The sequence below is a fragment of the Rhynchophorus ferrugineus genome, unplaced genomic scaffold (assembly GCF_030347505.1).
Source record: "Rhynchophorus ferrugineus isolate W39M unplaced genomic scaffold, kcgeb_rfMv2 rfM2, whole genome shotgun sequence".
Classification (NCBI taxonomy): domain Eukaryota; kingdom Metazoa; phylum Arthropoda; class Insecta; order Coleoptera; family Curculionidae; genus Rhynchophorus; species Rhynchophorus ferrugineus.
Window position 1 is genome coordinate 30,152,672 of NW_027472581.1, and position 17,892 is coordinate 30,170,563.

At 29.1% G+C, this 17,892-nt stretch overlaps 1 protein-coding gene and 1 long non-coding RNA gene across 20 annotated transcripts in view; one reads left to right on the top strand and one right to left on the bottom strand.

Annotated features, from left to right (window-relative positions):
* The window catches only part of slo (calcium-activated potassium channel slo), a 148,535-nt gene that overhangs the window by 67,068 nt on the left and 63,575 nt on the right, over positions 1–17,892 (top strand). For 15 of the 19 annotated variants that reach the window (XR_013004265.1, XR_013004266.1, XR_013004267.1 and 12 more), the window contains exons 9-10: positions 314–405; positions 14,659–14,769. Coding sequence is in view for 12 of the 19 variants with exons in the window: in XM_076394897.1 (XP_076251012.1) it covers positions 314–405; positions 14,659–14,769 (203 nt within the window). In the remaining 7 variants the exon portion in view is untranslated. Of the gene's footprint in view, positions 1–313; positions 406–13,836; positions 13,929–14,658; positions 14,770–17,892 lie in introns of all 19 variants that reach the window. The other 4 variants (XR_013004269.1, XR_013004271.1, XM_076394895.1 and 1 more) reach the window with 1 other exon arrangement.
* On the bottom strand, positions 914–3,547 carry LOC143190547 (uncharacterized). Its single transcript, XR_013004274.1, has 2 exons — positions 1,421–3,547; positions 914–1,385 (listed from the first exon to the last, which is right to left on the bottom strand). It is a non-coding gene; the product is annotated as an uncharacterized LOC143190547 (long non-coding RNA).

A 17,892-nucleotide genomic window follows, 5' to 3' on the forward strand; every position in this document is an offset into this window, starting at 1 on the left:
ATTGACAATATGTAGTAATTTAAACTCTGTATTTGAAGAAAGGCATGGTTCCTTAAAATATATTCTTTGATTTTTATATAATAGTGTTGCCAATCATTGACTGATAATTTTTTAATTAATACCAAAATACATATATTTATTACAAATTTTGCAGTTGAAACACGACAAAAGTAATTAAAATGTTATAATATCTGAGTTTAGAATATTTTTGGTCAACTCGTCTTTTGTTACATCGTCCTGCTAGGTTATCCTGCTTTAACACCGCTCCAAATACAGCACAAAGAATTTAAATATTTGCCAATGATTTTTTCAGGCTATATTTGCTAGTAGCATTCCCGAAATCATAGATCTAGTAGGTACTAGGTCCAAGTACTGTGGCGAGTACAAGAGAGAACATGGAAAGAGGTACTGCAATACCATAAGAATAATTAAAAATAAACAAAAAACGAAATAAATAAAAACGAAACAAAATTAAAGGAAATTTATTTCCCCTCTTAGTGAGATTAAATTTTCTTGAATTTTCGTTCGATTTAATGTCTTAATGAGATTGTATTGGGTCTACAAATAAGTTAATTATTATTGTTTGAACATCATCATCCCATTATTTGATGCTATATTATTATAATGAAATTATAAAATAATCAAAATATTCAGATCTAGAGTTGCGTTGCTATGTCACTTCTACTATCATCTTCAGACATCTAAAGCACCAAAATATATCGGAATGTAGCGAAATGTAATTTTGAGTTTAAAATAAACTGAAAGAAATATCAAATCGCGTACATTTGGCCAGCTAAAGATAGTTTCTTTCCACTGTATCCGAAGAGAAAGGCGTTTGAGTCATTTTGAGGGCTTTAATAAACAGCTGTGAAACTCGTATATCTGCTATGTGTTTAAAAGTTATGCATGGTCCAGAGAGCTGGCGCCATTCCAACTTTTGTAGACTTTTAAATCAATAGATTTAAAATATTCATCGTCACAATTTTAAATACGCTATACAAGTTGTTTGATTTATTTATATTATTTTTGTTATCTCTACAATAACGGTTTGGTAACCTATTAGAGCTATGAAACTTATTTTTTATATATTTGTTTTTATTAAGTGCATATTTTTGTTTTTTTATAATTAAGCCATCAGTCTAATGTTTATTTCACATTTATTTTTGCTGATATCCGAGATAAAGTTTAGCTTGTTTTAGGGTATTTAAATAGATTTTTTTATATTGAAACATAGTGAATTGCAGTGTTTAAAATATTTTCGTACCTAATCGTTATCCTTCATAAAGTCTATCCGGCAGTATTTCCGATATAGGCTTTCCAATTGTGACAATTGTGTTGTGACAATATGACATGGGTTTTATTGGATTCTTGTATGTTTATAATGACTGTTTTTTATCAAATCGCTGGTTTTACTCGTCACTAATGAGGATTCATGGAATAGTTTGCCATTCATTAGTTTTATTATACCCTAATATAGGTATACCATACTATTACCACCAAATCAACTTAATGGCAAATAAGTAGCTACTTATCCTAATAAATAAGAGACTCGTCAAAATAACCTTTATCCTCGAGCTTTTAAATATATTACTGATATATATTTGCAGATGATTAATCACCTTAAAGCTTTAATATATTAGGGCTAGTAAAAAGGAATCCATTTGTTCTAATAGATGCATTTTATCAATTATATCTCGCAGTGTAAAAGTCGGATGGGTTTATATTGGATGGTATTAGGAAGTTGATATAAAAAACCTATTTGATAGTTTTGTAATGGTTGAATCAGTTATGTTTGAATTCACATCAAAGATGGCTTATGGTGAAAATATGAGCAGTGGTTAAAGTTATGATACTTTAATAGCTAATTAAGCATATTTTAGTGTCGTCGAATTCGTTCTGGTAATTTCCATATACACGACGGTCTCCATGGTCCGGAAGGCCTATTTCTGAAAATGTGGATAAAATCATGGAAATGGCCTAACCAGATCGTAGTATTTCTATAAAAACTATTTCTATTTTCCAGGAGCTATAAATTAGACAAAAACCGTTTGGAACTATTTAGAGAAGTCTATATACTAAAATAATCTAGATGTATGATTGCCACACGTGTTACACCTTCATAAACCGAATATCCTTTTGTGAATCGCAACAAAATTGACCCATTTCTGAAGCAGATATTTTTTGATGATGAAAAGTGGATTATTTCCTCCAATGTCAAGCGAAAACTCAAACGGTCAACGGTCATATAGGCGAGATGAGCCTGCACTAACGGTGGCCAAGCCAGAATTCATGCCAGGTAGGTTTTAAGGTGTATTTGATGGGATTTCCAAGGAACCATACACTATGAGCAGCTCCCATATAGCCAAACTCTTAACTATGGCCAAGGGATTTCATAAAATAAGAATAATGGAATTACCATTTGTATAGCAACAAGTTGTTTGTTTTAAATTGGATAATATTAAGCATTTGAATAGAGCAAAAATAATTGATTTCTTTTCACTATACCTACTATAACCCTATATACAATAACCTTCATTGTTTCAATGTTATTCAGCGTAAGTATAAAAAGTATAATAAATAATAAAAATTTAATAGTTACTTAGTTAATAATACAAATAGTTTTCAGAAAAAATCTACTTGAATAACACAAAATAAGTATATCTATAAGAATATCATCTCTCATCATCATTTATTATCATCTCATCAATATATTTCATCTTAAGAATCTCTATCTCAAGAATATAAGGTTCTTGACTAGTTCTTCACTTCGGCTTAGGTATACAGCTGTGATTGTCAATATAAAAGTTACAGATAGTTTGGAATGTTGGCCAAGATCCAATATTAGAGGACGTCTTATTCATTATGTTCGTAATATATTTTTTATCAATTTAGATCGATTTTCGGTCAGACTCTAAATTAAATCCAAATTTATGTCACTAATAAGTGATGGTTTTGTTATATTAAGCAATATTATTATTTTATGAAATTTTAATCTATGACAGAATCCTAAAAATGATTCTAAAAGTGTTCGTCAGCTTATATTACCACCGTTCACTCAACAAATCATCAAATTCTAGCACTATGTGTGTCAATTATCATTAACAATTGAGAACTTTATTCGTAAACCCAATACATCAGGATTTTTTACTGCTATGGGCATTAATGGGAGCAAAATGGTCTCATTATTAAACATCATGAGGTTTAAATGGCATGATAATGGTCATAGCGAAAATTAAAAGGTTGTAAACCGTTACATGTTATAACACAGACTGGCAATATTACCAGAGCCTACTCTTAATGAACAGCCAGAAGCGCGAGCAAACGAATATTTAACAAAAATTAATATATTATGCTGTAGTGTTGCCGGATTGACTGAATTGTATGTATCTATTTGAAATATATTACACAACTTGCAGGATCGCTTCTAAAATTCTGAAACCCTTTTGACAAAACTACCATTATGTATTGATTTTTATGTTTATTTACTATTTAATTATTTATATCATCTTATAATCTTATAATTATTATTTATCATCTTATAATTCTAATTAAATTTTTAATTCATATTTAATATAGGATATTTTCTAAATTTTGGTAACTGACCCACAAACATTAATTATCTATTTTGCTGAATAAATAATTTTTCAATAACTTAAAGGTATTTCAATAAATGTTGTATTCTATAAGAAATAATGTTTATCGGTAGATATTTAGCAGGAGCACTAGGAAATTCGTTAAGCCGCATAAATAATACAATGGTGAGAGTTTTGGGTTTAACAAATCTATATGCAATAAATTCGAATGCATATTTAAAATCGTTAGAAGTTTATTATGTGTCACTCGGTCAATTTGAATAAGATTTGGATTTACCTTTATAATTCTAAATGGAAACATGATTATTATCCAGTATATTGGCTCTCAAATCAGTTAAAGTACAAAAACTAATATACTGCATGTTGTCACCAGTTTTTTAAATTCATTTAAATCACAAATTTTAAACAATGCTCTTATATGAATTTATTTTCTGAAAATGAATTTTATTTGCTTCAATACATTCCAAATTGTTTATTATTATATAAAATGGTTTCATTTTTGTTGATAAAATCATCTTGAATTATTTAGAAATGAATTAATTTACATATATTTTAAGTATCTAGAACTTGTATTAAGCAGGAGGAATTTTAAAATCCACTACTTAAAACTTTGAAACACTCCGCAAACATTTACTGAGAAGTCATTCAAGCAAAAATCAAATGAAAATAAATCATTCTTGTATTTTTTCATATTTAGATCATATAATTCCTTCCTAAACAAAAAAAAACGTTGTTGTGTAAAGGTATATTCTAGAAAACTTGATTGTGACTAGTGATTAAGAGTTAAGGCCCATATTTCTGAGCTAGATCAATTATATCCATCTTTTTTTTAGACAATCAGTATATTTATTTTGTTTAAGTTTTAAATATTTTATTGCATTAAAAGTTATTATTTACGCTCCTAATATTTTTTGTCTATTGTTGAATATCATACTTTTAATTTTTGTCGATTCAAATTATACTTTTATAATATATTCTTATATAACGATTTTTAAGACAGACATTAATAATTTAATAGTTTTAGAATTCAACTCTATTGCCACACTCAAATATATATAATTAAATAATAATATATATTTTACTCTTATATAATCAACAAATAAATAACTTGAATTTTAAGATAACACTTATATTATATTATATAACACTGATAAATTAACTTAAAATAAGGAATTCGTGTCCTTATTACCTCTGAAATTGAGTAAAATTTTCTAACAAACTTTTCTAATGCTGTATCGAATAATAATACAAAAGATAACTATTGATATTAAAGGGCCCAATCATTTTTAAATGCTTTCCTATCTTTTTGATAAGCTTTACTAGTTCGAATTCCTCTCTGAGTACCAATGGAAATAATGTTTTAAGTAAAGGTGAATAATGTGACCCAGATAATTGTTCTGTAACTAAGATGATGTCAAAAATGTTCCATTTGCTAATTTGTTGGATATATATTAATACTCCGAGAGATGTTAATCGAGATTCCAAGCAGTAGATATGGAAATGAAATATCCAAGAACCGCTACGTCGAAGAATAATAGCAAATATAACTATTGATATTAAAGGACCTAATCCTTTTAAAATAATTTCCTACCTTTGTACAAGCTTTTATGGTTCGAATCTCCCTCTGAATACCAATATGAATAATAGTTTAAATAAGTGAAAAATGTGACCTAGATTCTTGTAATTAAGATAACGTCATCAATCTATTCATTTATAGCAGTAGATATGGAACTGAAATATACAAAAACTTGACGTATTTATGATTTTTTTTATATATATTTTAAAGTTTTCTTTTTACTAACGACGGTTTCTCTGGACTGGACCTACAGATAAACGTGGTCTTCGAATCACCATTCGATATTAGGCCTACCAACTGGCGAGTAACCAACTTAGAAATCATCCCAGAAGACATCCGGTCTTAATCAGCCTGGTTACTGGCATGACTGACATCATTTTGTTGTCGGATTTTACACTCTTCCTAGGACAATCACGAATATTAAACAATCACAAACATACATTTTAGGACTATTCCCCACCAGGATTCGAACCAGCGACTATCACAACCGTCCTGTCGCCTGTACCACTGAGCCAACCGAGCATCTATGATTTTTATACTCAGTTCTCTTTGTGGCTATCGTAAATCAAAAACATGTTAATAACAGTTATATATATATATAATAATTGAAATAGCTGTTGTTGTTTAGTCCTAACCGAAGTCTCGCTATTTGATGGATGAAAATATATCAATAATTCTTTATCATTTTAATTTATAATTATATAATTAATATAATTGTAATATTTATTTTAGTTATAAAAATTGAAAATTAAGTTGAATTATCATGCCATTTGCCTTAACAATGTTACGAATGTTGTTGGCTTATTTTAACCCACTATGTCTGAAGCCATATTGTATAATTATCTGTTTACACCATAACGAAAGAAATCAACTTGTACTACAGCCGATGAAAGCATGACTTTGCACTAACAACAGAATTAACAGGTCAAATTTTAAACTTTTTTTTGACACAGCCAGCCCGCACAATATTAGTGAATTATTTTTTGATATATATATTTTTGGTTTTTAACAATTATTTAACATAGTTTTCACACACATGGGAGTCACCTGATTATCTGATAATATTTCCTTTACAAGTTTTAGTCTCAACTATTACGTATCAGATGTTCAGTTCCCTGGTTATTAGACTGAGTATTATTTATTGTATTAACATTAGAGTCGAAATTAGTTAGTGTTTATCGTAATCTGAGTAGAAATTATTCTGCACATTATTTCGACACATTTTATGTCATTTGTTTGCAATAAAACTCCTATCCCGGTCCATACATTTTTATATTTATTTTTATGCATATGCTGTACTATTAAGAAAGTAATAATACAAAATTATTATCATTTAAGCAGCTAGCTTCAGAACAGGATATACTGAAGACAACAAACCAGTGTCAAAATTTTATCAAAAAGATTCCAATAATTATTAATAGCTTTAATATTTTTCCATATATTGTTTAAATTAATTGATGCAAACCAAATAATACTATATAAAGCTAGCTGATAGTTTATGTCAGAATAAAAGTGTAATTGAAATCAAGTAACTAATACAAGCTAAGACAGTATGTATCCCAAACAAATATTTTTAAATGCAGATCGTACTATCAAAAAATAATGAATTTTTATGATTTTTATAATCGGCAGAGTTCTTAAAATGATCATCTGTTTTCATACAAACTGGCTTTTATTGATTTTAAATTAAGAATCAGGAAAACATATTAAAGTTTTTTATATAGTATGTTCTTCTATGGATCTGTCAAAAAAACAGGACTTTATTATTGATTGCCGTCTCTTGTAATTAATTTCCTCCTTTACCAAACCAAACCAAACTTCCAGAGAGATATACACAGTTTAATTTTAACAATAGTTCTAAATATTATATTTTTTTGTTAAGGACATACCATATCAGCTATGTATATTTTAAAACAAGAAGATAGAAGAATGATGGTAAAATCCCTTCTTGTATTAAAGGAAAACAATTTTCGACAATTTTTAGAAGCATTGCAGATATAAAAGAATAAAGCATGTCTGCAATTAATCATAGTGAATTTAGAATAGCATTTTTTTACAACTCTTCATTTAACGCCATTTATATTCAATATTCATATAATGAATATTACCCCACCAATTATTTTAGAAATATTACAGCATCCTGGGTGTCTATCATCATCATCCATCAATACGCTGGTTGGTGGTAATAGACCAAGGTTTATTATTCACCAAATTCGCCACTGTTGACCATAACCGTTCTGACTTTGAACAGTGTTAGTTTCCAATTTTTCTGATAACTCTCTGATCCATGTTTAGTTTGGAGCTAATGGGAGGAATTCGCATCCCTTTCATTTGACAAATATGTCCAAGCCATATTAATTTTCGTCGTTGGATTTGTTTCAACGGTAAATCAGTACACAGTCACTGACAAATTTGACTTTTAATGACGATTCACCGACGATTTAATTTACGACCTCCTTTAGACCAAAAATCTGTCAAATCTTCAAATTACACTCTGTTATAAAAATGTATTCATTTTCAGAGCTAATTATTATTCCATTCCCCATAAGAGTACTTTAAAAAAGAAACTACAAACATATTTTTAGCATTATATCTTGAATGCTAGAAATCTTTAATAATAATTTTTAGTATTTTTGTATAGGATAATAATTTAACTTAAAGTCTAAATAAAAAAAAAAAAAATATATATATATATATATATATATATATATATATATATATATATATTAGTTTGAAATTTTTATAACAATTTTTAAATTTTCTTTAATTTTCTAAATATTATTGTAAATTTGAAAATCCAGGGCAATAGATAAAAAATTTATATATTGTGTGAGTATAAAAATAAGTTTTTTAACATTTTATATTGCTAATTGTTGTCTCTGTGTATTATTTTTTAGTATATTTTTGGGTAGTTTGAACACTGATGTAATTAGAGAATGTTTATAGTTCTTGAAAAATTTGCTCACTATATGTTTAAATGTGTTCATTTCCATATCCTTACTTTTTTTGGTGATTTTCTACAGCTAAGTACTATATTGTATTATATAAATTAGTTGATATCGTTTATTTTGTTGACAACTGCTAATTTTCTACATTACAATTACAAGTAATAGTACAGCAAATGTATTTTTCACTGAAAAACTAACACTACATCGTTCATTGTTCTGATGGAAAAGCATCACCGTGTAATAATGCTACAAAAAAAGTAAACGTTACGTAATACCTTTCGCGATCACCATTATCGTCAACCAATTAGTTTGAGTAGTAGAACAGTTGTCATAAACTTTGGGGAGCCTCAATAGGGGTAATGTCGATTCTCTGACAGGCGGTGTTCGCTAGTTGGATACCCGAAATCACGGAACTCGCTGCCAATCGTCCGAAATATGGTGGAAAGTACAGCAAAGATATCAGGCGCAGGTACAGATCGATACTACGAAGACGCAACTCAAAATATTTAAACAAAACAACAACCAAAAGCCTGTCACACGTTGACTAAATTTATGTTGTTTTATTTTTCTTCCTTTATTTCTTTATCAATCGGGTTTTACCGACACTTGTACAGTTTGATTTGAAATGGGGGGAAATTTTGTCACCGTTAGTTTTTTTTTACTAAATTTTGAATAAAATATTGCAAAAGTAATAAAAGTGGGAAAGACATTTTTTAATAGTTAATATTATTAATTAAGTGTTTGTAACAATAAATAATCGTAGGATAACATGTGCTCTCTCCAGATATTTTATGTTTGATTTTCGTTATATGAACTACACGACTATTAGATAGTTATAACGTAAAGTTAGTATAAGAAAACCTGATGATGTTATATACAATTGTGTCCAAAACGTCATCAAAACAATCAACGGTTCCCATGATGACCATAAGAAAATGAAAATAGCATTTGTAAATTACTCAGAATACAGTTTGTAAATTTTATTTGCTTGGTTTTTGTCCACTTGATTTATTATTAAAATATGCCCTTTTGTGCAGATATCTTGAAAATTACATCTCATTTAATTCCAAAACTTTATTGATCCTATCATAATATTTCTGTATTCCGTCCATATTTTCAAACAAATTTTATAATCGAAATTTATGGAAATGTGATGAAGATAATTACGTCAACAAGTTATCAAATAATAATCAATTAAAACATAACTAAATGTGTTATTATACGTACATCGATTATATATTCGATTATAATTCATTAGCCCTCCCTTGGCACTTGATGCATAGTGCTTCCAGTCATGGTCGAGACTGAACACTCCACACAAGTAGTTTTTCCTTATATTTAAGTTAATGGTTCCTTCTCTTTAGCTTTATCTCCACTTTTTTTCTTTAGACTTCACTCATATTTGTCATCCAGATCTCCTTCAATGTTTTATTATTTTTTTAATTTCCTTTCTTTTTTCCCGTTAATCTTTTAGTTACTCAGTTTTTCCTATGAAGCAAAATTACACAAAATGACATCAGCATTTCGCTTCTTTCACAGTTTTCTTTTGACATATCGGTAGTTTTAACAACATTTTGGCTACTGTAATATACAAAGTTTCTTAATACAAGAACCTTTTGATGTTGATGTACACCTCCTTAATTCCTTAATTGGGTTCCATCTTTTTCTTTTTTCCTTAAGGTTCCTGTTTTTTTTTTGCTATGAAGTAAAATTTTGTAGGGTAACAACATCATAATTTCACTTCTTTCACAATTTTCCTTTGACGTATTAGTAATTTTAACAACATTTGTCAACTGTAATGTACAAACTTTCTTACAACAAAAACTTTTTGATGCTGATATACCCCCTTAACTCCAGTTTCATCACAGTTATTAAATATTGGAGTGTACATATTGTATGTAGTAGTATATAGTGTCATTAATCTTTTCAGATTGTCATAAAATATTTCAACCTGCACTTTATTGAACCTTAGCGAGGATGTCGCACCTAGGTTAATGCTTTCAAATATATTTGAACTATTTTATGATGAACTTTTAATCATTTTTGCAAAACTATTTCTTTTTTAACGTGTCTTTATTATTTTTGAAAAGTTTATGGCAATTATTTCTTATAGAGATCCACTGCTTTTTGTGCAAACGTGTTTAATACATTACAGTAAAGTGTAAATATTCTATTTGATATTAAATTTGACATGTCTTACTTCGGCGTATTTCTGGGACTAAATTTCAAGTTTGCTTATAAAATTTAGTTCTGATTTTACTACTACTGAACTACTATTAAAGCTTTTGTTATAAAAATACTTTGTTTTCTACTTTTTTTGTTTTGTAAATGGTGTAAAGGGGTATAATATTAGAAATACATATCATAAATATGCGCTTATGGTTATGGTTCCAAATATTATAAGCACCTGTACTTAATTAACAGTTGATAAATAAAAACTCGGCCATAGCCTACTTGATCCCATTCAAACCCATAATCACAAATTAATTATGGATACCCTAAAATATCTACGTCAATCGATTTTTACTATTTTTGAGCTAACTTAACAATTAAAAAAGTCTTTTACATGATTTATTACAGATTTTTATTTAATCAGTCCTATTTTCTTTGAAATAAATTGAAGACTACTGACAAATAAGTACCCATTAACCATTTCATTTCTGTTTTATTAACTATTACGATTCTCAAACTGACTCGAGTATTTTTTGTTTCTATTTACTAATAAAAAATAATAACATTAATAACGAAGTTCATCCTATTTCAGCTCCACATTTTTGTACAAAACAATTTCTTTTAAAGGAACTCACTTAGCAACGGAGCTGAAATATGAGTTGGTTTTTGACGCAATAATAACAAACCACGTGTGGCATGGGCCAGGCCTATTCTTTTCATAGGATTTTGATTTCTTGTTTATTTATTTTTGAGAGAAAGAGAGAGCAAGAGCTATAAATATGGCATTAGGTTGTCCCAAAAATAATCTCGGTTTTTATATTGCTCGAATAAAGTGATATTAATGTTATTAAAATGTTATTCTTTGTGTTTTAGAATATTATGTACTGTAGAAGTTCTTCACTTATTTTTAACAATGTATGGTACTAAAGTAAAATATGGATAAAATGTTAATAATTTATGTGAAATTGATATCGTGAATATTCTGCAAGAAACCATATCTGCCATTAATACACATTTTAATACAGCAGTAAATCTATTTTCACACATAAAAGTATGCGAGTATGCTGAAGAACATAATGTAAATATACTAATTTTAAAGCATCTGAAGGTATATGGAATATCACAAATTGTCTAAATAATCCTTAGCCATTCACTAGAATTTAATTCTCGACAAATATTGGGTTCAGTGAGACTCTACAAAGCTCTACAGCATATTTAATAGCCAAAACGGAAAGTGGTGACAATTTCTTTGTTAACCATTGCTAGCATCGATATTTTTAATTGATATGATAATAAAATAATTAAATTGAGTCTAGTGGCTTTTATTATACATTTTAATTTTGTTAAGTTGCTATTTAATAAGAATAAGAAACGTCATTACTTTTGTGACAACCTAATTTTCATTTTGGAGTAGAGTAACAATTAACTTAGCATGTTTTAATGCCAGTTTCAGTCGCATTTTGTATATTTTTGTAGAATTAAATACAGCCGACTTTTTTTTGAAATTAGATTGATCGAAATATACAGAACGCTTGACTGTAGATCGTTTATCCACTTTATGGATAACATTGAGAACGCTTCATTTTTTTCCTTTTATTATTGAATAATTCGTAAAATAAGATATTGGAAACTTGTGGCGATTTGGAGCACTAATATAGCGATTTAAGATATGGAATATTGTCTAGAATCTTCTAGGTTACTGATCGAAGTAGGTAGATATGAATAGACGCACATTTGGTCGCCTGCACAGCCTTCAAGAGCCACGCACTTGATTATATTTCGAACGGGCGTGTACAATTTACATAGAGAAACGCCGTGAACATGTTCCTGGAGACAGTTGCGTGAGACGAAACGCATTTTCACATCATGTATGTTTTGGTTTTAGCAGCCTACGTCACCCTACTTAAATATGGGCTTTTTCACGGCGGGAGATCGAAACCTAACCTCCAAATCGAACAACCAACAAAAACCCATTTTTGAGTATGACGAGTCGATTTGACAAAATTTTAAAATTGAACAAAATATTTTGAACAAAGATGATGCGTTACCCTTAACAGGCTCCCCAGAAGAGATCCTCATTGTATTATTGTCGTTTTATTTTTCAGTTTTTGTTCGTTTTATTTCGTTACTTTTTTATTTAAACCTGGTACCTGTTTCTTTGCCCCCATCCCGATGTTCGAATCCCTTGATCCGTTTCCGACCAATTTGCTTTGTCTAAGATTTCCAGAACAGATATCATTATCGTTCTAATGGTTGTCTCTTGACATTGACGTGTCGTTGATGTCAAGCAACAATCGTCAATTATTTTGCGCAAGATTTTGAGAAGAAAGGAATGAAATCAGTTATAGTGAGCTTCAGGATTGTTCAGATGATTTATGGGTCATTTTTATTGTTGGTGATAAAAATAAGAGAAACATAGTGAGGAACTGTGATAAGAACTCCGACTCATTTGGCATATGGTGACAAGAGCGTCACGTGACGATATCACATCGAGCTTAATATAAATAATTTTGCTCGGGTTATTATTTTATTTCTTCATGACTGATGATGGACGTGGAGACTCATGAGTGATAATTTTAAGTTGCTGAAATTGTTTGTTAAAACCTAAAATAAAAGTATGTCAAAAGGATGGATAAAATAAAATTAATGATAGCAATATAATGATAGAAGCAATGGAAGTGGAAGTACTAAAATTGTAGTAATTTATCAGAATTTGTACCACCATTTTTAAGGTAATATATTTTATCAATATTTAATTTAAATGATTATAACGATTAATAAAATTTGTAAACTACTTATAATCTAAAAAATATTATTTTAAAGTAAAAAAAACTTCAGTTCAATTATTTTTGGTTAAAAATAGGGAAAGAAAAATGGAGAAAACATGGTAACATACATATTTTTTATAAATGGGTTTATATGATTTATGGACATCGTATTTTTTTAACAAATAAACATTATGTGCCTCTGCATTTTTCCTTTTTACTTTTATTGTGGATCTTATAACAACAATGATAAGATTTGACGTAATAAAATAAAAACGAACATTTTATCGGCCACAGTCTTATCAGAGGAAAATGAAATAAATAAAGCGATAAACAGAGGAAGAATATCTTGGAATTACATAATGTCGTCGACATTTATTTTAGTTCTACTTGATTTATTGATGCATTTGGTTTTATAGTCGGAAGGAAGTGCGAGGATGATAAATAATGAATATGGTGATTCATCTATGTTTCTTTTATTTGTCAACATAACGATGACCGTTGATAGAACAGAATGGGGTACTACTACTGATATAATTGTCTACTCCATGTTTCTTGTATTTCTTCAGATTTGATGATCGATTTGATGGTGGTGGTGATGGAAGAAATATGAATGGCGCGTCATTCATATTTCTTCCAGTGCTTAGAGTTGATAGCGGAAAAGAAGGGTTCCGATCTGGAAAAATACAAATATACAAACATAGTTTCTCTGATCTTGCTCAAAATAACAGTTGTTTAACGTGCAAAACACCATTGATTCTATGTGTTTGTCTTGGTGATAGGCAATATTCGCTAGTTGTATCCCAGAAATCATTGACTTGATTGGAACACGTCCTAAATATGGCGGTACCTTGAAGAACGAACGTGGCCGCAGGTGAGATTACCTAGAATTTTTTCTAATTTTCTTATTTTTGGTAATAACATCGCATTGGGATGGATCAGAGACCAGCCGTTCCGGTCGGTCTGTTGCTCATTGACTAGCCGACCGTTGTCTTGATGATAGTTGATGTGTATTATTTTATGTGTTTTTTTTTATTTTATTTTAGAACGTGTAATCGAAACCGAGATCGAAAAGACATCGTTTCTATCGATTTTGCACGCTATTTTCTTCCCCATTGTTGTCAGTGTTGTAACATTGTTTTTTATGTTTTCTTTATTGTCTTTTTTTGTTGTTGTTATTGTTGTTTTTTTGTTTCGTTCTGTCGTGATTCGACTGAAAACGTTCTAGTATTGCATGGACATGACATGATGTGCAAAATTAAACATTACCATTTGACCAAAAAAAAAACGAGATTACCTAAAAACTATGTGCGTGGCGAGGCTGTTGGGCATTTACCACATTTTATTACCGTTTTCCGTTCAGTTCAGTTCCGTTTTTCCTCCGTTTTAGATTTTTCGATGATATTTGCACAGTTGATTTTGATTTGAATTGATTCGAACGTTGATCCTAGTTTATCTAAAATTACTAATTTTGTTTTCGGTTTGTTTGTGTTTTGTTTTTTGTTTCGTTTTTGTTTTTGATGATAGATTAGTTGCATGACGTTATCGAGCCGACGGTCTATTCGTTACTGGTTTACTTATGGACGTTTCTTCCTGTTATGTAGGCATATTGTGGTCTGTGGACATATTACCTATGAATCGGTGTCGCATTTTTTGAAAGATTTCCTGCACGAGGACAGAGAGGACGTGGATGTGGAGGTAGTGTTTCTACATAGGTATGTTTTAATTTTTTTCTATAAAATTACTATTTAAGTATATATAACATAATTATAATAATACAGTTACCCATATTCTTTTAAAATTGTACCGAGTTTTTTTAATTAAGTCAGTCAAAAGTAGTTTAGAACTGTGTAAAATTGTTTGGAAAACAACGTTTCCCATTGAGAACAACCACATCAGTAAAACAACGATGTGAAATTGATTTATAAGGGTGAACAGACGAATGACAAAACGGAATATACTGGCATGTGTGAAGCTTCGGCTGTCGATATCTTTCGATCCGATACTGTATTTCATCGGTGCTCTGGAACTTGAATGTAGTCTCTGGACGACGTTGAAAATAAAATAATTTTCGAACTGGACTCCCGTAATCGACACATGACATGACAAGTCTACGATGACTGCAATCGATACCTAGCTTCTGTGGCTGCTCTATGACTAATCCGTAGCCACATATGTTACGGTTTCCAGGAAAACAAGTAGCGACGGCGTCCGACCAAAGCTAAGCAAAGCTTTTCAAATGAAAATATCTGCAGATAAGACTGAGACAGCGGGCGAATGAAGACATTCTGATTTAAACATAGCGCCGAAAGAAATATCCAGTCGAAATATTGATGATTAGACAGTGGAAATAATGATAATGATGTTAAAACTTCTAAGATTTCAAAAGATTCTCAAAAAATAAAAATTTGAAAAAGAAATTAAATAAATGAAATGAAATTTATTAAAGTTCCGGCACTAAAACTAAATTTAATAAGGAACTACTTCATGTAAGACTATAAATATTGAAAGAAAAACACTTGTGAAAGTGTGATATTGAAATTCAAAAAAAAATGTGTCAGAAAAAATATAACGGTAACACACTATATTGTACGAAATATCCATTCACCAGACCAAATCTCATATTGCGAAAGGATCACATCAGGGTCACCACTTTATGGATTATATGACTATGAGTGAATGAACGATTCAAATTACCCTTTAGTAATATCCCAGATAAATGTCTCGGGGTTAACAGATCTTTATCGTTTACTGGATGTCGCTGCTGGCACGCCGCACGTCTTCAACACCTAGGATAATATTTTCTTGGTATTTTTTTTTTATTTTTCTGGGTAAAACTTTACACCTTCGCCATGGCTCAAAGTCGTTACAAGACCATAAATATAACCAGATTTGAAATTTAAGAGACTATAAATTTCATGCTCTAACAATTATATTTTATACATTTTTATTTGAATACTCATTTATATTATATTTTGAACTTTTTCTATTTAATTTCACTTTTATTCTTTTTAATATGTTTATATTTATATATATTTATAATATATTTATTTTAATTATCTTGAAAGGCAAGTTTGATGACTGAAAGTTAAAAAAACTTTCGGCGTATTGTCGGTACTTTTTTAACAGAATATGTGAAAGTGTTAAATAGAAAATATTATCTACAGTAACCTACTAAATTAAACTAAATTAACAAGACATTTATTTTTATATTTAATTACCTGAAAAAAATTAAAATAAATGTTTTAATACATAAAGCATTTTTATGTTGCGGTTTTTTTTCGAACTTTAATAGGTTGATGCTAAATGTACTTGATATTTTCTACAATAATATTAATTAATCAGCATTAACACAAATGTAATAACCAAAATATTATTTTAAATTAATATACAGCAATTAAAAATAAATTAACCATAGAAAATTTAATTCTCTACTATTTTTGTTATTAATTCTCTTATTTATTTAATATTATTCTGTATTTTAGGATATAAAATAACCTCTGGGTAATTTTTGAGAATATTAATGCTTTATTTAAAAACTTATAAGAGTATATCAATGAAAATATTGTCCGTTGCTAGTGTGTATTTTTTCCATCTTCCTTGTAGTTCTGAAAGATCGGGTGTCCAATACGAATGAACAAATCTTGCGATATAATTACAATAACACAGAATATTCAGAAGGAACAAGATCTGATGAATATAAGAGTAGTAGTTCTAATGGCACTTTAAATAAATATGTATCATAATAGAAACTGAAAAGCTCATAATAAATTATACGAAGTTTATTGTTCCAAGATACGAAGCAGAATATTTAAATCGTGACTTTCTACTTTATATACGATATTGGTGCCTGAGCAAATTATTGTGAACCGTCAATTTATAGTATATGATAACAAATTCAACTACTGGGTCTGACGCAAGTCTTGAAGAAGACTAAAAACCTTTCTCATGTTTAAATATATTCCGCGTGACTGTGTTATTTATTTTCAATCTTAAATGTAACATTGAAATTGTTACCATTTTACACCAAATTCATTCTTAGATAAACTTCGACCACCAAGCTCGACAAACAATCAGTAAATACTAATTATTTATGGTACTTCATTTCGCATTAACATTTCAATTTTTACTTTCCTGTCGATTTGATAATAAATAGTTAATTTATATAATAAAATTATTTCATATATTCTGTTTGGTAGTGATTCATAATTTATAAGTGAGTCATGTATTATTTTTTCGTTATTGCACTTTCGCATATTAGAGACAATATCGATGCAATTTTCTTTGACCTTAATTTAAAATGGTCAAGTTCAATTCGCTTCAGCGGAATAGCTCAAGTAACTATTATGAACTGTGAGACATTTTGGTGTCAAAGGTTCGTAAATAATTATTAAAGGCTTAAATATTTATAGACGGTTAACATGCAATAAAAATCAAAATTATTTTAAGAGGTGAGTTTAAAAATTAAGTTAAAAAACAGATGGTTAAAATATTTTTATTCTTAAGTTGTCACTTGAATATTTTTTTAATAAAATACATTATAATTCATTTATAATAAATTAAAATACCAAACAAATTTATATTATACTGAAATATGTTATATATAGAGAATAAAAGCCAATCAAAGTAATCGAGGTATATTGAATTTACTTAAAACCAAACTGCACATACAACAATAATAATGAATAACAGTGTCATCCGATATATCAACAACACTGGGATGAAGCTCGATGCGAAACTCCTTTGCGAAAACAATTGAATTTGAAATATAGAAAATTGTATTGATTACTTGGAAGAATAATAAGTTGCTATTGTATAAGCAAATTTTAAAACCGATA